Here is a 20176-nt window from a genome sequence, read left to right on the forward strand (position 1 = left end):
CAGGGCCTGAATGTTGAATGAACAGCTTCAGGTTTTCCGTTTCCTGCCTCAGCCTCCATTGTCCTGCCTCTACCATGTTTACTTCCGTCAGGACTCCCCCAGGGCTTAGGAAGTGAGCAGAGTGTGATTAAGAATGCAGGTCTTGCTGAGGAGCAGCCTTGGGCCCAGTCCTGGCTTCTGCCACTGTGCACACTGGCTGTGTGACCTTAGGAAAGGTTCTTAACCCCTCTGAGCCTCAGTTGCCTGCTGAGGCAACTGTAAAATGAGTTTGTTAATAGTACTAACTTAAGAGAAGTCAAGGAAATCATGCATAGAAAGCACGTTGGCACAAAGTCACCATCAGTATTACTGCTCTTACATTATAAGGAGTTGTGTTTTCCGGGAAGCCAGTGTGGGGGGTGGCAGGGAAGACATTCAAGTCAGGTAGATTTGAATTTGAATTTCAGCTCTGCCAATTAATTACAGAGTATGACTTGGGGCAAGTCACGTCACTTCTCTAAACACCTGCTGCTTCTAAGAAATGAGGTGACAGAGTTGCTGTCTGATATAGAGGACTGTGTGTGTGCCAGCACCTGAAACAGGCAGATCTCATGATCCTTGGCGCCTCCTCCTCCCCACCTGGGTTCCCCCGTTGTCTCCATTTGACAGTCAGAAGAGAAGAGTCACACCTGGGTCAGGTGTGAGATGACTTCTCTGTTTCTAGAAAATTACTAGAATCTCTGTAGGTAGGGAACCTGGCAGGATGTAATTTCATAACAATTCTAAAGGCTTTGCTGCCCCTGACATCATTCTGTGCAGCCCTGCTTTGTAAATTCAGGAGCAACCACAAAGCCGGACCCCAAATGGTGGGGCAGGAGGAGCTGGAGTGTCTGGCCAGTGAAGGAGATTTTTTTCCTCGATCCCTGGGGGTACTTAGGGAAATTTTTCCAGGGAAATCTTGCCCAGGTTAGACCCCATGTGGTCTTCCAAAGGAACCCTCCCATCTATAGATGGCTTGAGCTGAAAGACTGATGGGAACTTCACCCCTTTCTACCACAATAAATAACATTTTTCTTTTACCACAAAACTGCCTTTGTCTTTTCTGGAAACTTTCGTTGGCATCTCTTACCATTAGATCTCCAGCATTTTTTTTTTACAAAACCAAACAGTCAAATCACAGGTTTGTATCTACTTCTTGTCTTTTCAGTTGACTGCCATTGTCTATTCATTTTCTCTCTCGTGACTTGGTGATTGAAATGAGCTGCAAGTGAGGTGGGGAGTAGAGCCTGTCTCTGAGGCTCTGCCTCCTTTGTCGTGTGTGTGATACACTCTTTTTCACATTTACAAGCTTCTGAATTTTAATAGACTGTAGATAATGATACATCTGGTAGCATATTAATTGCTCAGAGTTAGAAATAACACATAATCACTATGTTTCAGGGTTGCAAATGTACAGCACTGAGAGCCAGTGTTTGTTATGAGCTTTTGGGAAAAATCCATTGTTGGTGGGCATTTTTAAATTCCTGTCATTAAAAATGTGCGACAGAATAAAAACTGCCTCAAATAAAGTTAGTTTTGTGTTCTGTGTGTGCACGTGTGCATGTGGGTGCACGCGTCTGTGTGCACGCACAGACACGCATCTCCCAAGGGATAACATATTCATCGGCCCAGTTGGAGTGTGTGGGGGCAACAGAAAGGCCATATGAATCCGTTATAGATTACCTACCTCACAGCCTCCTGAACAGCATGCTCTGTACCATATTTTTATACATACCATTGCTCAGTGGGTGGTAAGATGTCAGCTGAAAGCTGAAAACAGGAAAGTTTAAAATTTTTTTATTTTATTCCCAATTCAATCAGTCCCTTGTGGCTGTGTCACTGGTAGTTTTTTCCATTTTGAATAATCAGATTTCAATGTATTCTGTTCTCAGTTGAGAGCAGACTGTTCTAAAACCCCCAAGGGCAACCTTCCCTGGTTCTAACCAGAGGCATGTGCTGCTGAGGATGAACGTGAACCCCAATTTGATAAGTTGTGCTAGGAAGGACAGCTGGGGGCTGCCAGGAAGTGTGGCAAATGTATTTTATGTTTCTCTCTCTGGAGACCACATTTCTGCAAGTCTCGTCTGCCCAGATACCATTCTTGTCAAAAACAGAAGCTGATGGGGCCGCAAGAGAGGGGGTCCATGTTCTCATCCTGCATACACGGTGCCCTTGGTCAGACGTCCCTGCAGATTTTACCCAGCCGATGTATGTGGGATCCCTGGTCCCAGCCTAGTCTTTAGTCAGATGGCAGACCTGGTTGCCAGCTTTGCTTGCCTGACTGAGATGTACTTGATCATCCCAGATTCAGCTGGAACAATCTGTCTTTCCTTTGGGACATCAAGATTAAGATCTGAGCATCTTTTTTTATTATTTCTGGGAAGGTAAGATAATGCTGAGCTTCAAAAGATAACAGGTGGATGAGAAAGAGGCATGCCAGTAGGTCTGTATGGCTCTTTCTGGAAGCCAAAGGTAACATGTTATTTTGGGAAGAAATGTCACCTTGCTCATCTGACATGGGTTGAATGCCCAGAATTCCTATCAATGTCTAATCCCACATAGAACTGGGATCTGGCAAGATTGGAGCACAGCTCTTCTAGCCCATAATTTAGCAATGTTGAGTAGGATGGAAGGGTTTTGGTGCAGACCTCAAGACCCTCCTGAATCCCCTTCCCCAACTCACTCAGGTTCTTATCTTGGAATTTCATGGCTATTTTTCCTCTCATCTGACATAGCCTTGGATCTTGCCAAACCACTCCCAGTTCTGCTCTATCCAGCCAGAGCTTGACTAAACATATGATAAAACTGCAGGAAGAAAAGGAAGTCAGGAATGTGGAGTCAAAATATGTGGTCTCATAGCAGCCCAAGGTGTAGTGGCAGGAACACGTCATCAGTGAGATTTGTGGTGCGGCAGGTAACAGGGAGCTTCAGCTTTATCCTTGGGAGGCCCAGGGGAGAATCTAGTGCTGCAGGAATGAATGAAGGCAGGCGAGCAGGCTGGGGAAGGGACCACATCTCTCCTTGGGCATCAGGAATAAGGGCAATAATCTGATACAGGGAGTAAATTATGGGGCAGGCTTGTACCAAGCACATTACCTACATGATCTCATATCATCTTCCTAAAAACCCTGTGAGGGGGCAGGAGAGTCACCCCCCACTTCACAGAGGAGGAAACCAAGTCCGTGAAGGTAACATTGTTGATCTGGGGTCATAGGGCATTGTGCTGTGGCCAGAAAGGTTGGCTTATATTACATCCTTAGATCCTTTGCAAAGGATCAACACATTCTTTTGGCCGGAGTGATAAGAACTTTGTGAGCTTAGTCTAAACTCTGGGGAAGCCTCTGCAAATATCCTTAAAGTATTCTTGAAGTCTGTACATAGCAGCTCCCAAACCTGGAAGCAGGAGTGAAATCCCCAGTGGCATTCTTTCCTACCTCCCCTCCAACTCAGTCCCAGGGGAAGCCAGGGAATCCCTTTTATAGAGATAAACAAATGCAGAATTTATATCCCACCCAAGGGTTTCCAAGAAGTCAGTAGGAAATGACTGAATGTGAAACCCCAGAATCACAGTGGCCTTCCTCTGGGCCCTGTGGCTATGATTAGGTCATCAGTGTCACCTCCAGGTGCCTCGTTGTCATTCTGCAACCAGGGACATGTGCTTTGACCCCATTTTCTAGACCTACGGATGAGTGTGGCATGGTGGGCACATCACTTCTGTGGCATTCTTCCCAAAAATGCATAACCCGAATCTAACCATGAGAAAATACCTTCTGGGCCCAAAGCTGGCCTTCCCTTAAGGGCCGCAGAGGTATGACTCTGTTGGCAGCCCTTATTGTTTTTCAGGAGGCCGAACTCTTGAAGTGCTTGAGCCTTGAGCATCTGGCCCCATCTGCCTCAAAAAAGTAAAAGTTTTGCTTGACGTTCAGAAGGCAGATGTGGAATCAGGGACGGCAGAGAGAGCTAAATATTTGGCTTTCTCTTTCTCTGAAGGTCCATAGTGCCATGTCTGGGCATGACCAAAATGAGTTTCAGGCGATGGGTTGGCATTTGCTAAAAGGAACTTAACTGGGGTGTGGGTGTGCACTTCTCCTCTGCCCAAGGTTAATAGTAACATCCTGTGTAAGAGAATTTGAATGTGGTCTTCTACTAAACTCCAATATTTTAGGGCTATTTATTAGATGTGTTTAATCTTGGGCCAATTTAACCAGTAGCAGACTAATAAAATAACAAATTTGGGCTTGCTGCCAGAACAAATGTTGACTTACCCTTATAATGTTGACTGAAACGAATATCTTTGAAAGTAATTGAGGAGTGAAACGTTTGCCAAAAATACAGTGTCTGAAAGAGTGGTTCTGTTTTATTTTACTGGCACTGCTAAGAGATTATGTTCGTAACCTAGGCTGCTGCCTGCTTTAGAGAGTTCCATGTTTTACCGAACTATTTCCCAAGGTTCATTTCTTTTTTTCACCCCATCACCATCATTCAGCAAAAATGAATTTCCCCAAGGCAGACAAGCCGGGACAGTTATTTCTCCAATGTAGGGCACAGATTCAATGATAACCAGAAGAATAAAGATTATGCATTGCTTGAGGTCTGCCCTCAGAAACAAAATGGTTTGCCTTGAACATTAGCCTTCTCAGAGTTCTGTAGTAAAATTAATTGCGTCTGCAGGGTAGACTGGATGAAATCCAGCTCCCTTACCCCACACCACCCCCTTCCCTTTGCCATTTAGTTTATACGAAAACTAAGGAACTACAGCATTTTGCCAGCATGTGTTGTAGACTTGAAGGAAACAGGAAGGCCTGGAGGAAATGAAGCAGGATGACCACAGAAGTTATCATAAAGTGTGATTTCTTTCGATGCTCATTTTTTAATTTGCTTTTTATGGGAGACTGTGTTTGGTGCAGGGATGGAGCAGGCTTTCAGAGGTTCATGCCAGCATTGTTTCAGCTTAGTCCCATGGCCTCCTGGTGCCTCCCCCTTCATCAGGCCTTCCCAAAAGCAACCACCTCACAGTCAGACTTTGGTCAGATGCCATAGGTGTTAACTGGCTTGGGCAGAGAAGACTTGATGTTCAGGGAATAAATATAATCTCTCCAACCTTCGTGTGTTCAGTTTTAGGGCTGCGAGAGCTGATAGTTTAATTTGTGGATTTGCGCAGACCATCTTGTGACAGACATCTCTGTCATCTGCTGTTTAGCAGTTCCATGAGAGGAGGCTGCAGAAATTGTTGAATCACAGCATAGCAAATCCAATACCCTGTCTGCAGCTTGGCCATGAGACTGAACTAACTCAGAATGGTCTGGTTTATTTATCCAGACTTTCCAAACTCTTCCTTAGCAAGCAAAAATACAAAAACAAAAATAAAAATAAATGAACAAAAACTGCATACTTTTTTTAATAAAAGAAATTGAGAAGGTTTTCTTAAGCATCTTTTATGGAGAAAATTGGGCCATTTTATCAAAGTGGAAATCAAATTTCCCCTGGATGCACAGCGCAGGACAACTAGATTGTGGGAGAGAATAAGCACAAGGGTGTGGCCCCGTCTTTGAGATTAGCTGAGAGAACATATCAAGGATCCCTTCAGGAGCTGTTCCCTGTGGTTTGTCAAAGTCCACAAAGTCTGTAGCCCTTTTGTTGAAACCACTGATAAGAATCTCTAAAGGAAAATTGTAGTTCTGAGTTTGAAGACCTTTTGCTCACCTTGTGGGTTAGAAACCAATAATTTTGAAATGCATTTGGCCTAATCAATGAAGCCAGGTTTCCGTTGGAATTTGGGCCTCATTATTTGCCTTTCAATTTCTGGTAACAGATGACACCAGGTCAATTAGCTCCGTGCCAGGGAAAAGAGAGCAGAAAAAAATTTTTTCATGGAAAATTTGGAGTTGAAACTATTATTTCATTATTGTCTTTTTCTATTTTGGAAAAAAAAAAAGTAAGATGAAGAGTCACTTGCCAGCTCCAAAGAAGCTCCCGTTACTGTTCCTATAGCCCCCATCCCCTTGCTTTCTGTGTCTGGAGGCTGGAGGCTTTTCCAGGCGCCTCCGTGTACTACACGGCCCTTGGTCCACTGTGCCCTGCCTGCTGATCATCTGCCCCTCTCCTTGCCCACCCCAGCCATCACTGACTCTCTTGGGTATTTTGCCTGAATCAGCCTTTGGTTCTCCCTGTTAGGCCAGGAGACATACCCCACCACCACCACGTGGCTGATACATGTACACATCAGTGAAGCCAGTTTTGCAAATGCTGGGTACACAGTCACAGAGTTAGATTTAAAAGGGTGCATGTAGTCACAATGTATCTCTTCGAATATATGTAATAATTACAAAGGGAATAGTAACTTTACAGGGAGGGATCTCGCAGATACCACCTGTATTAATTTCCTAGGGCATCTGCAACAAAGTACCACAAGCTGGGTGGCTTAGAACAAGAGAAAATTATTTCTCACTGTTTTGGAGACCAGAAGCCTGAAATCAAGATATTGACTGGGCCATGCTTCCTCTGACACCTGCAGGGGAATCCTTCCTTGCCTCTTCCTAGCTTCTGGTATTTGCTGTCAATCCTTAGGTATATCACTCTAGTTGCAGCCTCCATCATTACATTGCCTTCTCCCTTTGTGTCTTTAGATTTCCCTTCTATAAGGACACCAGTGACTGGATTTAGGACATACTCTAATCTAGTATGACATCATCCTAACTGATTATATCTGCAAAGTTCCTATTTCCAAATAAGGTCATTTTCACAGGTTTGGGGGTAGAACCTCTACATATGTTTTTAGGGGTATACAATTCAAGCCATGACACCACCTTAGCCAAATGGTCAAGGTTACCATCACCAGCAATAAGATAATGTTACCCTGATATGATGTACCAAAAAGGACACATCACTTCTGAGGTGTTCCTGCCAAAAATGCATAATCTTAATTTAATCATGAGAAAACATCAGACAGATCTAAACTGAGACATTTAGCAAAATAATTGACCAGTACTCTTCAAAAGTGTCAATGTCATAAAAGACAGACTGAGGAACTGTCACGGATTAGAGGAAACTGTAGATATATGACACTGAAGTATAAATGTGAGATTCTGGATTGGATCCTGAAACAGAAAAAGGGCATTAGTGGGAAGACTGATGAAATTCTAGAAAATCCTTTAATAGTTTAGTTAATATTATTATAACAATGTTAATATCTTAGATTTGATAAATGGGCTATGGTTATGTAAGATGTTAACTTTAGGGAAGGGGGTACAGAGTGCATGGGAACATTCTGTACTATTCTTGCAACTCTTCCATGAATCTAAAATTATTTCAAGATCAATCTATTTAAAAAAGAGAATGCATATATTGGGTGATTAGATAAATTCACTTGTTCTTAACGGCAAAGGGGAAAGGGGAGAGAAATAACCTAGTAAAAACATACCAATTTGTGAGTTCAATTTTAGGCTGTGTTCATGGAAAGCTTGCTTTTCACAAGGCAGTGTGCTTTGCGCTCATTGTCTCTTGGGTAGAATAGTGTAGCTGAGGTGTGTGGTCCAAGATATGCTGCACATCTTGCCTATGCCCCCAGAGACAGATGACCTGTGTAAGTACTTATGCTCATTGAGCCTCAGCTTACTCCTCTGTAAAATGAGCATAATGGTTATTAGTTCTCTCATTGGATGTTCTGAAGATGCCATGAGCAAATCCATGCAAAGCTGTCAGCCCAGTGCCTGACACAGATTATATGCTCTTAAAGAATTAAAATGATAGCTTTTACCCCCAATTTTCACAACTGCATTACAAGAGAATTCTTTCCTTATTCTTCAGTTGAAGAAACTGTGGGTAAGTAACTTGCTCAAAATCACACAGATAGAATGTATGACAGTCACACACACACACACACACACACACACACACACACACACAGAGAGAGAAATGATAGATTTTTTAAATATGGTTCATTTTCAATCATTTGGTTAGAAAAACATTAGGAAAGAGAACCTGCAGGAATATCTTGTCGTTGAGGGACAAGATACAAAGCAGCCTCTGGTCCCCCAAAGGGGAGGAGTGGAGCCATCTGAAGGACAGCTAGGACTTGGAGGGGGCACAGGCAAGAGTAAACGAATTGGCCAGTCAGTGAGAAACCCTGAAAGGATGGGAAGGCCTTGACAATAGGAGGTGTCAAAATAAGTGAGAACACCATAATATTTACGGTGGCTTAGAAGTTTTGAAGGGTGAGAATCTTGGGCATAAACTGTAAGACAGCCTGAACCAGCCTTTGTTCGTAAGGATGGGGGTGGTAAAGTCAAAGCAGTCATGTTGTCATGAGTTTACATTTATTTGGCTGGAGAGAGGCAGAATAAGAGGGAAGGTCTAGCAAGAATGGGAAGTCTTTGCCTTCTTAGTAGAAGATGGTGCTGTCGTGCTGTTGTAGGAATGGAGAGAAAAACATGCATTTGAGAGGCAGAATTGGAGAAAGGAAAGCACACTCACAGATTAAAATAAATCCAACAGAACAGAGGTCTCCCCTCCCCAGGCAGGCCAACCTTGGATGACTCCTATTTTCTCTGTATGTTTCTACATCTGATTTGACCTCCACGAGAATGTTTTATGTCATGGAGCCCTGTGATTGGCAGCTTGTTGATAGCTTTCTTAATGAGAACAAATAAAAAACCAGTCAGTAACATAAAGCAGATTTCAGAGAGTCTGATGGCTGAGTCTATGCCTCTCCATGGGTTCACTCATCTTTAAGTTTGAATGTTTCAGGGTAGCTCTCTCAGCGTTTGATTTCCCAGCTACGTGGCCTATGTTAGTTGAAAATTACTGAAATTCAGTAGTGGGATTTTTCTTTTCATTTTACCAAATTTTTTCTAATTATGTTCAATTCTAGATAATGTCTATCATCTGTCTCTTTCAGTAGTATCCTTTCTCTCTCGGTCCTCACTAACATCTGATGTATAGAACTTTGATGGCATCTGTCTGCTCACTGATATATTTGCAAAATGGTTCTCTGTCCATTAAAATAAACCCTTGTATTATCTAGCATTTTGACTGCATCCCACGGGCAAGACTGCATAGTGGGTCCCCTGTGCCCAGCCCCCATCTTTGACAGTTACCAACCTGTGATCAGCCTTGTTTCCTACACATCCCCACTCCCTATCCCTGTATTACTGTGAAGCAGATCCCAGATATCCCATTATTTTATTTGTCCCTTATTTGTAACCATCAGTGGTTAGGGAAAGTTTGGGTCATGTTTGGGCCAATATGTTTGGAAAGCTAAGACAATAAAGTGTAGTGGGACAGGTTTTACTCACATAACAGATAAGTCAGATATATATCTCCTGCTTACCAGGGGAGGACTCTGCTTAGCTAGCTCCAGAAACAATAAGCCTATGCCCTCTCCAGAGTGTGATGATTATCTAAGTGTGCCTTGGGAGGTTGCTGTAGCTGGGAGTCTTTGGGCATGTCACAGTAGAAAAGCTGAGGCTGAGGACCACTGACCCAGGAAATGACCATTGTAAAACCAGAAGTTGTGTTGAGCAGTGGTCTGCAAACTATGGCCCACAAGCCAAATATAGCCTACTTCCTGTGGTCTTCGAGGAAAGAATGGTTCCTATTTATAGTGGTTGAAAAAAGCAAAATAATATTTTGTGACATGTAAAACCTATATGGAATTCAAATTTTAATCTCTATAAATAAAGGTTTAAAAGAACATAGTCACATTCATTTATTTACATACTATTTAAGACTAATGGCAGAGATGAGTAGTCATGACAGAGGCTAGATGCCCACAAAACCTAAAATATTTACCATCTGGTCCCTTATACCAAGCTGTAAGGCATTGACTCTGAAGCCAGCCTGCCTAGGTTTAAATCCTGGCTACCTTTTGTCAGTGACTTTAAGCATATCACTCATCTTTTGCCTCATAATAGTAACCACCTTTCAGGGCTGTTAGGAGGAATAAATTAGTAGATATCTATAAAGCATTAAAGGGAGTCCCTGCAATAAATATGAGACTATTATTACTATTATTATCATTTCATAATGCTAGGGCTTCTCAACCAGTCTGAAATTAGAACTTCCTGTTTAATGTGAGGATGATGAAAGCCTTCTAGAGGGGTACTAGGTGGATTAACCATGAACCCTGGGTGTGCAGGTCCCATCACACCTCCTGTCAAACAGATGGAGCCCTGCCTAAGGCTTCCCTGGTATTTTCAAACATTTGAAAGCCTTTTATGAGCCCATTAACTCATAGGCGAAAGCATCTGTCTGCTAGCAGTCGATTCTCATAAGGGGTATAACAGCCAAGAGCAGTGTTGTCCTGCAGTAGAGTGGGCAGTTCTGTGCTGATGGATGCATTTCTCGCCCTCTTGGGCTGGGTTTGTGCTAAGTGAAGGTAGTCACAGGGCAGCTACAAACATGATAAGGAAAACCCTTCTTTTGTGCCCCAACCCCACCCTAGGTGCAAAAATGAAATGCAGGGAGAATGAGTGATGGTTTCCTATATTCCATATCTATTATAGTGGAATCAGTTTTGAAGAATAAAAAGTTATGCTAGATTATATTGATATGATAGGTACTTTCTTACAGGCATATAATCTGCTTTGGCTTTTACCTGATAGGAGGTAAGAATGAGGAGAGGGGGAAAATCACTATCTCCCCTAGGGAAGGAATATTAAAGTCTATTTAATAAAATCTCACATTAAAAATAAAATGTCGGGGGAAAGGGAGAAAGGCAAACCATGAGAGACTCTTGAATGCTGAGAACAAACTGAGGACTCATGGGTGTGGGGGGGTGGGGAGATGGGCATGGAGGAGGGCACTTGTGGGGAAGAGCACTGGGTGTTATATGGAAACCAACTTGACAATAAACTATTTGTAAAAAAAAAAAAGGACTCGATCTATATTACTGAGCACAAATATTCTTTATTAAAGATATTTAACTTTTTTAAAAAATATTTTTATTTATTTCTAGGAGAGAGAGAGAGAGAGACAGCATGAGCAGGGGAGGGTCAGAGAGAGAGGGAGATACAGACTCTGAAATAGGCTCCAGGCTCTGAGCTGGCAGTCAGCACAGAGCCCGACGCGTGGCTTGAACCCACGAAACCGCGAGATCATGACCTAAGCGAAAGTCGGACGCTTAACCTACTAAGCCACCCAGGCGCCCCTATTAAAAATATTTAAAACCAAAAAAATAAAAAAATAAAAAATAAGATGTCATTGAGTGCTTTATTATTTATTTATTTATTTGTATTTCAAACACAAGAGATGTTTTAAATTGCTGTGCCAATTCACTTATGAAAATATGTGACCTCCATCCTTTTTTCTTCATTGTCTCCTTCCCTTCTACCTCTCCCTTTTTTTCCCTCTTTCCTTGTCCTCTGAAAAGATACAGAGAAAACATTTGATAAAGGTCAATATGCCTTCATTATGAAAATTCACAGCAAACTTAGCATAGAATGGAGCTCTTCCTCCTTGATAAAGGGTATCTCACCCATGCTCTCAGCAATGGTCTCAGAAAGACCATTCATAATGATGAAATCTTCATAATAAGCACGTTAGAATCAAGAACTACTGTAGTGTACCCACTATCTCAGCTTGGAATAAATAATATGCAGGTGGTCCTAGCTAGTGCAATAAGACAAGAAAAGCAAAAAAAAAAAAAAAAAAACCCTATAAGGCCTAGAAAAGATGAAGCAAAACATTTTTATTCAGAAAATACTGCCAACACACAGTACTCAATGCCTTTTTCTTTTTTCTGTTTTTTTACCTTTTTAGTGAGATGCCCTCCTGCCCTGTCTTAAAACTGCATAGTGGGGGTGGTATCTGCACTTGAAACAGATGGGCTTAGCACTGACCTTGCCCAGCTTGGTCTGGCAGCTGAGTTGTCTCTGCAGGTTGTACTCTGTCATCTCTTTGTAAAGCCTGAAAGCATCCTTGGAATTGCATTTGCTAGTTTTCGGTAGAGCTATTTACCTAGAATCTGGAAACATTTTCCCTGAGGGCTCTTTTTAGATAGCAGTAAAATGCAGCTGGAGACATACTGAGTAAATGGAAAAGAAAAATCAAATTAGGCCAAGAATTTTTTTAATCTCCTATTCTCACTGAAGCCCTCAAGGAGAAACCATAATTCATACTTTGCTCAGGTGGGTCAGGCATAAAGCGTCCTCAGTAGATCCAATAACCTGCAAGTGCTATGGTTTTAAAATTGTACCTGCCTGCTTTGCTGGATCACAGCCTCATATCAGGCAGCAACGGTTTCTAGTTCAATTGTTCGTTACTTGGGAATGTCAGATAGCCAGAGAGGAGCTGATATTTACTTCCAAAGGCCAAAGCCTTAGGAAAGGAGTTTTAATTATGATCTCATGTAGCAGCGCCACATGCAGCCTGCAGAGGGGCTGGCATTTGCAGTGTGCATATATCTCCTAGCTGTGTAGGAAACACCCATCGACTGGGTCATATAAAATGGGCAGCAAAGTCAGCGGAACCTTAGAAAAGATGACACAGCAAGGGGAACAGAACTGAATCTTCCCCCATTCTGCCAAGTGTGCAATGCTCCCTCCACCTTTTTAAAGCAAGAGAACCAAATTGTCATTTGCCCCTTCGGCATTCCCCTTCTAATACAGGATCTGTGATCCAGCACCCTTAGCCATTAAAAATCCGGGGATGAGTCTCCGGGCTCCGAGGTGCCTGCAGGATTGTCTAAGACCAAGTCCTGCTGCACTATGAAATCCCTCCTCATTTGCTGCAATGCAGTTTGTGCCACCGAAGTTGGTAATATCACAACTCTGGCATTTCCAGCCCAAAGCAGGAGTTATTTAGAGAAATTCAGGGGATGTCAAGAGGGTGTGTGTGTGTGTGTGTGTGTGTGTGTGTGTGTGTTTAATTTGCTGATGATGCAGCTGTGACGTAAAAAATATTTTAAAAATCCTCCTCTGGGCACAGATGCTCAGGAGCCAGGCACTGGACAGGAAGCATCCTAAAGGACACTGTCACCTGGAAGCAGAAGGGCTATTGGATCTTTCTCTTCAGCCCTTAAATAATATTAATGTGATGGCCCTCGATTGAGAGATTCATCTTTTGCATTTTGGAACTGAACCTTCCCAGTGTTCGGAGAGTTTCCTACTGTCTGTTCAGCTTAGTATGCCAAGAAGCTGGAGAGGTCCCCGGCAGCCCTGATTCATTCTGTCTTGGAAAAGTATTTCACTGCTTCGAGAAATCATGAAGTCAATCCTGGTAGCATCGTGGAATTATTTGCACTTTTTTTTTCTTCAGTCTTTTAATTTTTCTATTTAAATGCCAGAAAAGTTGGGTCTGTTTCCAAGAGGGCTTTTGATACCTGAGATTGGCAAAGGCACAGAATGACATGAGAGTTTCTCGGCAGAATTCCAGATTCAGGCAAGATTTTACCAAGCACCTACTATGTTCAAAACTCCCTGCAGGAATGTCTTGGAGAATCTGAAGTCCTGGCCTAACCCTCAAAACTTTCAAAGCAATGGCTGAAAAAGAAAGATGAGCATCTTGAGGCTCCCTCTGGAAATGGTTGAGGTTCACTACAGCAATTGGCAAGTTTGGCTTTTTCCATCAAAATTTGGTGTCTTCATGTGCTGTCCGGCATCTACTGCAGGTCAGATGGACCTTAGGAAGGCAAGGGTAACTGTTCTCTTTGTCTTTGTAAAATGTTTTGTCTGTCATGTCCTTCTTTCTCACAGTTGTTTTTATGTAATCCTCGTCTGCAAAGTCACTGAAATGGGTAGTCTCCCTCTCAGCCATCAGCTTGGTTTGGGATAACTGCAGATTTGCAAGTTTTAAATAGCATGTTTTACGTGGAGGTGATTTTCAAAATTTGTGGCTATATGAATTACAAAAACCGATGCCCATGGCACGGTTTTCTCTCTGTACATTTTCTTTTGTTGTTGTTTGTAAGTATTCATATGTGCATTTCAAATATACTGTAGATACAAAGATGCTTTTCAAAGGACCTCGTAATAGAAGAATTTCCTTTAAAAAATATTTTTTAAATTTAGTGAACAAAAAAAAAAATCAAACACTCCTTGTGCTTTAGAAAAGCCATTGCATGAAAGAAATTTTGGAGAGTGGCTTTGGGCAAGGTGGGGAAAACGTTTTTAAAAAGATGAAACCAGAAGCATCAAAACACAACTGCCTGACAAGGTCATTAGATAGGAAATCTGAGGCAGCTTTTCTCTACAGGAAGCGTTTGGGGAAATGATTCTAAGTGGAAGCTTCTGAATTAAAAGCTGGCAGATACTGGGCGTGAGGAATAAGGGGCAGATCCTGTCCATTTGCTATCTGCGCAGAGGCTGCTCCTTTTGGTGTCCCCCAGCCATCTCCCCTTCCCTTGCTACTGAACTAGGTCGTCTCCACACAGCTGGAGAGAGACAGGGCACTGTTTACATTCCATAGACCGTGTGCAGCCAGCAGCTCGTGGATTGGGACAGGCCTGTGTGGTGGAGTTATGCTGTCTGTGATTAACCTTGACATTTTCCTTTCTTTTTTTTTTTTTTAAACCCTATAGGAGCCTAGTAATAAACGGGTCAAGCCCCTTTCCAGAGTCACATCACTAGCAAACCTCATCCCACCGGTGAAGACCACACCATTAAAGCGCTTCAGCCAAACCCTGCAGGTAAGAAGGACATGGTGGGCTGTGTTTGCAGAAAACCATGTTGTGCAGGAGGGGGACATTCCTGTTCTACCCAGAACCTCCTCTGAGGTCTGAATCAATGCTTATTTCAACAGAAGGGAGCAAGTGAGGGAACTGAAAAGGAAGAAAGATGTGTTTTCAAGTTGTAAACTGGGGTCAGATGGAGTCCTTTGAGGGCTGACTTGAGGAGTTAGGTCTTTCCTCCAAGACGTGTACTCCATCCATATGTACACTCATGGGTTTTATCCTAAAATCTCTATGGGCTTCCTAAGAAAACCAGTGTGTGACATGAGCTGGAGGGTAGAAAAGTCTAGCGCGTAGACTATAGCATGCAGAGAAAAATTTAGCCCACCCCCTGTTTTCTTATGGTGTACAAGCTAAGAAAGGTTTCTCCTTTTAAAATGACTGGGGAGATGGGACACCTGGGTGGCTCAGTTGGTTAAGTGACCGACTTCAGCTCAGGTCATGATCTCATGGTTCTTGGGTTCAAGCCCTGCGTCAGGCTCTGTGCTAACATCTTGGAGCTTGGAGCCTGCTTAGGATTCTGTGTCTCCCTCTCTCTCTGCCCCTCTCTCGATCATGCTCTCTCTCTCTCTCTCTGAAAAATAAATAAAACATTTAAAATGACCAGGGGGAAAATAAATAAATACAAAATAAAAATTAAATGACTGGGGGACAAGGCCAAAAGACGAAAAATATTACACTAAAATTCGAATTCAGTGTCCGTAAGTAGATTTTTTGGAAAACAGGCATGCCTAAATATTTATGTATTGTCTATGATTGCTTTGGCATTGCAACGGCACAGTCAGGGAGTTGTGGCAGAGACCATATTGCACACAAGGCTCACAATATTTACCATCTGGCCCCTGTACAGAAAATGTTTGCTGACTCCATGCTTAGCACAAAGGCCCTGGAGTGATAGAACCTCAGTTCTGCCCTCGGCTCTGTCACTCAGAGACTTTATTACCTTGGGCAGGTAACATAACACCTCTAGGTCTTGCTTTTATTCCAACGGGTAAATTGGAGGTGATGCCACCAGCTTCTTTAGAATAGAATCATTGTAAATATTTATAAGATAGTGCATTTAAAGTTCTTAGTATTTAGGGGCACCTGGGTGGCTCAATTGGTTAAGCATACGACTTCAGTTCAGGTCATGGTCTCGCGGTTTGTGAGTTCGAGCCCCACGTTGGGCTCTGTGCTGACAGCTCGGAGCCTGGAGCCTGCTTCCAATTCTGTGTATCCCTCTTTCTCTCTGCCCCTCCCCTGCTCATATGCACACACACTCTCTCCCTCAAAAAAATAAAATAAAAAATAAACATTAAAAAATAAGTAAAGTCCTTAGTATTTATAAGACAGTGCATTTAAAAGGCTCTTTTTTTAAAAAAAAAAACAAAACAAAACAAAACAAAAACCTATACTAAGCCCTTGGTTAGCAATCACTAATTTATAGCTACTATAATAATACTTCGGTAAACAAGTGGCTATAGTTGTTCTTAAACTCCCAATAAAGCTTATTTTTTAAGGTGAAAACTGAGATTTGTCTAAGGCCTGGGACCAAATTTGATAATTATAAAGATCCCCTTGCAGACTGAAACCAACAAAAGTCATGCCATGAAAAGACTTACCTTGCTTAGCTGAGAAGTAGTCCTGAGTCTGCCATTTCTTACTTGTCCTGAGTACTTCTGCTTAGCCATATTTTTATCTTGGCTTTCCAAGTTATTAAGAAAATTGTGGACCAGAACCCAAGGCATATCCTATGTTATGAAAATCTATGATTTTAGAACTATTTTAGGTCTCCCTCACCCCCTCCTGCCATGGCTTCTGCACCATTCAGCCATCATGTCATGATTCTAGCCCAAGAATAGCCCAAGCTGTTCTTGCCCTTTCCCTGTGGATGCTGTCTTTCTTCAGTGCTCATTCCCTGCCCTGTCCATTCCCCTGTTAGCTCTCCTCAGTTTCTCCTGAATGAATGCCTCATCACCTAACTGGCTGTAGGTTTGGCTCAGTTTCTCTTGGTGCTAGGGCCTCTGGGCCCTTGGTTATCCTCTGATCCCCTTTGTGGGAGAATGGAGAAGAAAAAAAATAAGGTCGTCTGGGAGAGCCAGACGAAGGGCTTTGAAGCTAGTGAAGAAAAATGTGTTTACCTTCTCTCCCCTGTGACCAGTCCCTGAGCCCTCTGGCCAAGTTCATCACAGGCTTCCCCTGGAAGATTCATCACCACCCTAGTCCTGCACATCTGGTCTTTCGCTGAGTTCTGCTTTTTGAAAATTCTTTAGCCTGTCTACTGCCATTTCACCCTTTCCTTTCCATCCCAGTGGCTGGGGCTCAAGTTCACTCTCTAATTATTTCCTCCCTTGATTATGAGACCTCCATGTTGCCAGCCATCTTTTCCCATTGCCCGCCCCCCGCCCACCAGGACAGTCAAACCTCTTCCCTGGGAAAAACCTCACTCATTCTGTAAGCATTGGGTGGGCCCTCATCAAGCACATAGCTTGACATCCTCCCCTCATGTTGCTTACAGACTGGACAGAGTTCCTTCTAGTAGACGTATGACCACATTTGGCCCTCAAGTTGTGTTTTGTTTGGCTGTGTAGCATTTAGAGCTAACTTATAAAAATCCAAGCAATCCGTATAAGAATTTGGAGTTCTGGCTTTTACAGAATTGAAAGGCTTGGCAGTGCTGGTCCTGTGATGCCACATGGCAATAATGAGCTAGACCTGGGCAGCTAGCCAACTGTCACCTACAGGTGTCCCCACATCTCCCAATTATCCTTCCAGCACCCAACTCCTTGACTCACTAGCATCAGTTTGCCTGGCCTATAGACTCCATGTTTGTGCTCTCAGGTCTAGGATACAGTTTGGTCTATGCCTCCCACCACAGCCCAGACCTGACTCTGTGTTGCTATAAGATCCTCCACTGTGATAGCTTCAGAATCTTTCCCTTGGCTTCCCAGGCAACCTTTATTCCTCTTCTCCCATCTCTGCCCTACACGGATCCTACACAGGGAATGCTGCAGGAAATATCTGATCACCTTGAAAATTTGCATTGACGTAAAGAACTGGGACAGAAAGAAACCAAACCAAGACTGAGGCTAAACAAGGATGAGAAAGCCAGACATGAAGGAGGGATCTGACATGTGGAAATTGGTTTCTAAAACCTCAAAGAATCTTTTTGGCAAAATAATTTTTTTAATTTACTTTTTTCAAATATCATGATAAATAGCTAACTCCAGGCTCCATTTATGGGACAGAAACAATCTGACAGAAGTAGAATGGTTATTCATAGTGGTTATGCACGTGGACACACAGAAAACTTGAGCAGTGTTCTCATGCTGTCAGTGTGTCCTTGAAGGGGGGGGGGGGGGGGCCNGAAATATGCCCTTGAGTCTGTGAGCAGAGTTAGATGGCCATATTTGCAGAACAATCTGCAAAACTCAGAGAATGCTCTCTCGCCCCAGACCTATCTCCCTGTTGGTCACCTTGGTGCATACAGCACATGTTTTGCAGAATTATTTCCAGTCTTTGCATCCCAGTAATTGCTCCATGACTTTATTGCTTCCCTCTCCAGCTAGACTGGGCTAGGGTGCTAATGTGGCCTGAAGAGCAGGGAGGAGGAGGGGGAGGAGGAGGCCCCAAAGGGGTATTCAGTATGCCAACTTCACATCCTCTTCCATTTTGTGTACAGGGGTCTTGATGCACATTCTAAAAGGGAAGGAACAGAGAACAAGGAGAGTGGGGTAGGGGCCGCCCCAAACCTCGCAACATTCATTCTGTACTCCTGGGTGTATGTTATATATGCCTCTTCTCCTTCCAGAAACAGCTTGAGACTGTAGCTGAGCAGCTTGGTTCTCTGTCACAGTATCCCTTGTCCCTGGCGCCTGGCCTCATAGAGACACACAATCCCTTTTAGCGCCCAGTTATGTGTGAGGTTGGGTTCCTTTTATTATAGGAGAAGGGATGAGTTAGACCTGAACACCCAAACACAATCCTTTCATCAATAATGGAACACTTGGCAGCCCTTCCTCTGGCTCCCTGAGAGACCACAGGTTAGCCCAGAAGGATATCAGGACAGCTCGGGGCTGGCACCCTTTTCCAGAAAGGTTAAAACCCCGACCACTAATGTGAGTGGCTCTGGCAGCAACAGTTCGGCAAGACACTGCAGGGCTTGTTCTCTGTTGCCTCCCCTGTGCCCCATATGGACGGGGGGCTTGGGCCTCAGCACAAAGACAGCGTTTGTGGAAGTTGGAGAGGGATAGCCATCTGCCTGGCCTTCCGTCTGTGTCTGACTGGGAAGTTACTGCTTCTGATAGACTAGAGCACAGATGTCTGCATCCCTCTGGGCCTAAACATCTCCTCACTGGCCTGCTGGAGAGGGACACGCAGCCCAGTGCTAAAGCCGCCTGCATGCGCCCCTCCTGCTTAGTGAGGACCGTGAGTGTGACTAGGGCGGGCAGGGCAGGTCACTGAGCCATGCCTGCCCCCCTGCCCCCCTGCCCCCGGTTCCCCACAGCTGTTAAACGCATTTGAGCTGGGTCCAGCGCGTGCTATGGAATGCTGTATTCACAATGCTGTGGTTGAGCCCTATGTTCTCTCTGAACATGAGCATTTCTTTTCCATTAGAAGAGTATATGCTTATGGTGGAAAAATACAGAAAAAGGAGAAAGAGAAAAGATTCCACTCCCAAACAGCCCGTGTTAATATTTTAATAATTTCCTCCCAGTGTTATTCTAGGTATATCCACATACCTTACATACTATGAGCCTCATTTGGGGTTACAGTGTACCCAGCATTATCTTTGTGCGATCTGTTCATTCTTGGGTTGAACTCTCCCGTGGGGCACTTTGCATGGTCTGTTTCTCTAGGCTTTCTATTGGTCTTGACCTAACATAGTTCCAAGCTATGCAGTTAGGGATAGAAAGGTTCCTCTTCATCATTGTTACAGCCTCTTGGGGGAATTGTACCTTTTATTAAAGTTCAATAATCCTCTTTATTTCTTTTAATACTTTTGGTCTTGAGTTATGTCTCTTTATTTTTTTATTTTTTTATTTTTTTTGCATTTTGCCTGCAAAATCTCTTCCATCTCTTTTATTTGCATCTCCCGCTTTGTCATTTAGCTGGATCAGAATTTTGTTATGGCTTCAGAGAAGTAATATATCACACTTATTCTTGGGAAATGTGATCTTAATGGACCGAATATATATTATTCCAATGTCTTGATGTGTCTTATTTTACATAACCAGTCTCCTATTAATGGATATTTAGGCTGTGAATATTTTTAAATTTTCAAAGAACTCTGTATTGAATGTCTTTTGAGGGTATTTGTCCTATTTTTTTTAAAACTACCTTTTTTTTATTATTACTAAACTTTTATTTTTTTTATTTTTTTTTGTATAATGCATTTTATTTATTTATTTTTTTTACAAATAGTTTATTGTCAAATTAGTTTCCACATAACACTCAGTGCTCATCCCCACAAGTGTCCTCCTCCATGCCCATCCCCCCCTCCCCCCACATCCA

The 20176-nt window shown here is 43.1% G+C and overlaps 1 protein-coding gene across 4 annotated transcripts in view; it reads left to right on the forward strand.

Moving 5' to 3' along the window:
* Positions 1 to 20176, forward strand: part of ARHGEF3 (Rho guanine nucleotide exchange factor 3) — a 301504-nt gene that overhangs the window by 243640 nt on the left and 37688 nt on the right. For 3 of the 4 annotated variants that reach the window (XM_077776708.1, XM_077776710.1, XM_077776711.1), the window contains one exon: positions 14534 to 14641. In XM_077776708.1, coding sequence (XP_077632834.1) covers positions 14534 to 14641 — 108 coding nt within the window. Of the gene's footprint in view, positions 1 to 13439; positions 13651 to 14533; positions 14642 to 20176 lie in introns of all 4 variants that reach the window. The other variant, XM_077776709.1, reaches the window with a different exon arrangement.

Source organism: Crocuta crocuta, unplaced genomic scaffold, assembly GCF_008692635.1.
Source record: "Crocuta crocuta isolate KB4526 unplaced genomic scaffold, BGI_CrCroc_1.0 scaffold87, whole genome shotgun sequence".
NCBI classification, from domain to species: Eukaryota; Metazoa; Chordata; class Mammalia; order Carnivora; family Hyaenidae; genus Crocuta; species Crocuta crocuta.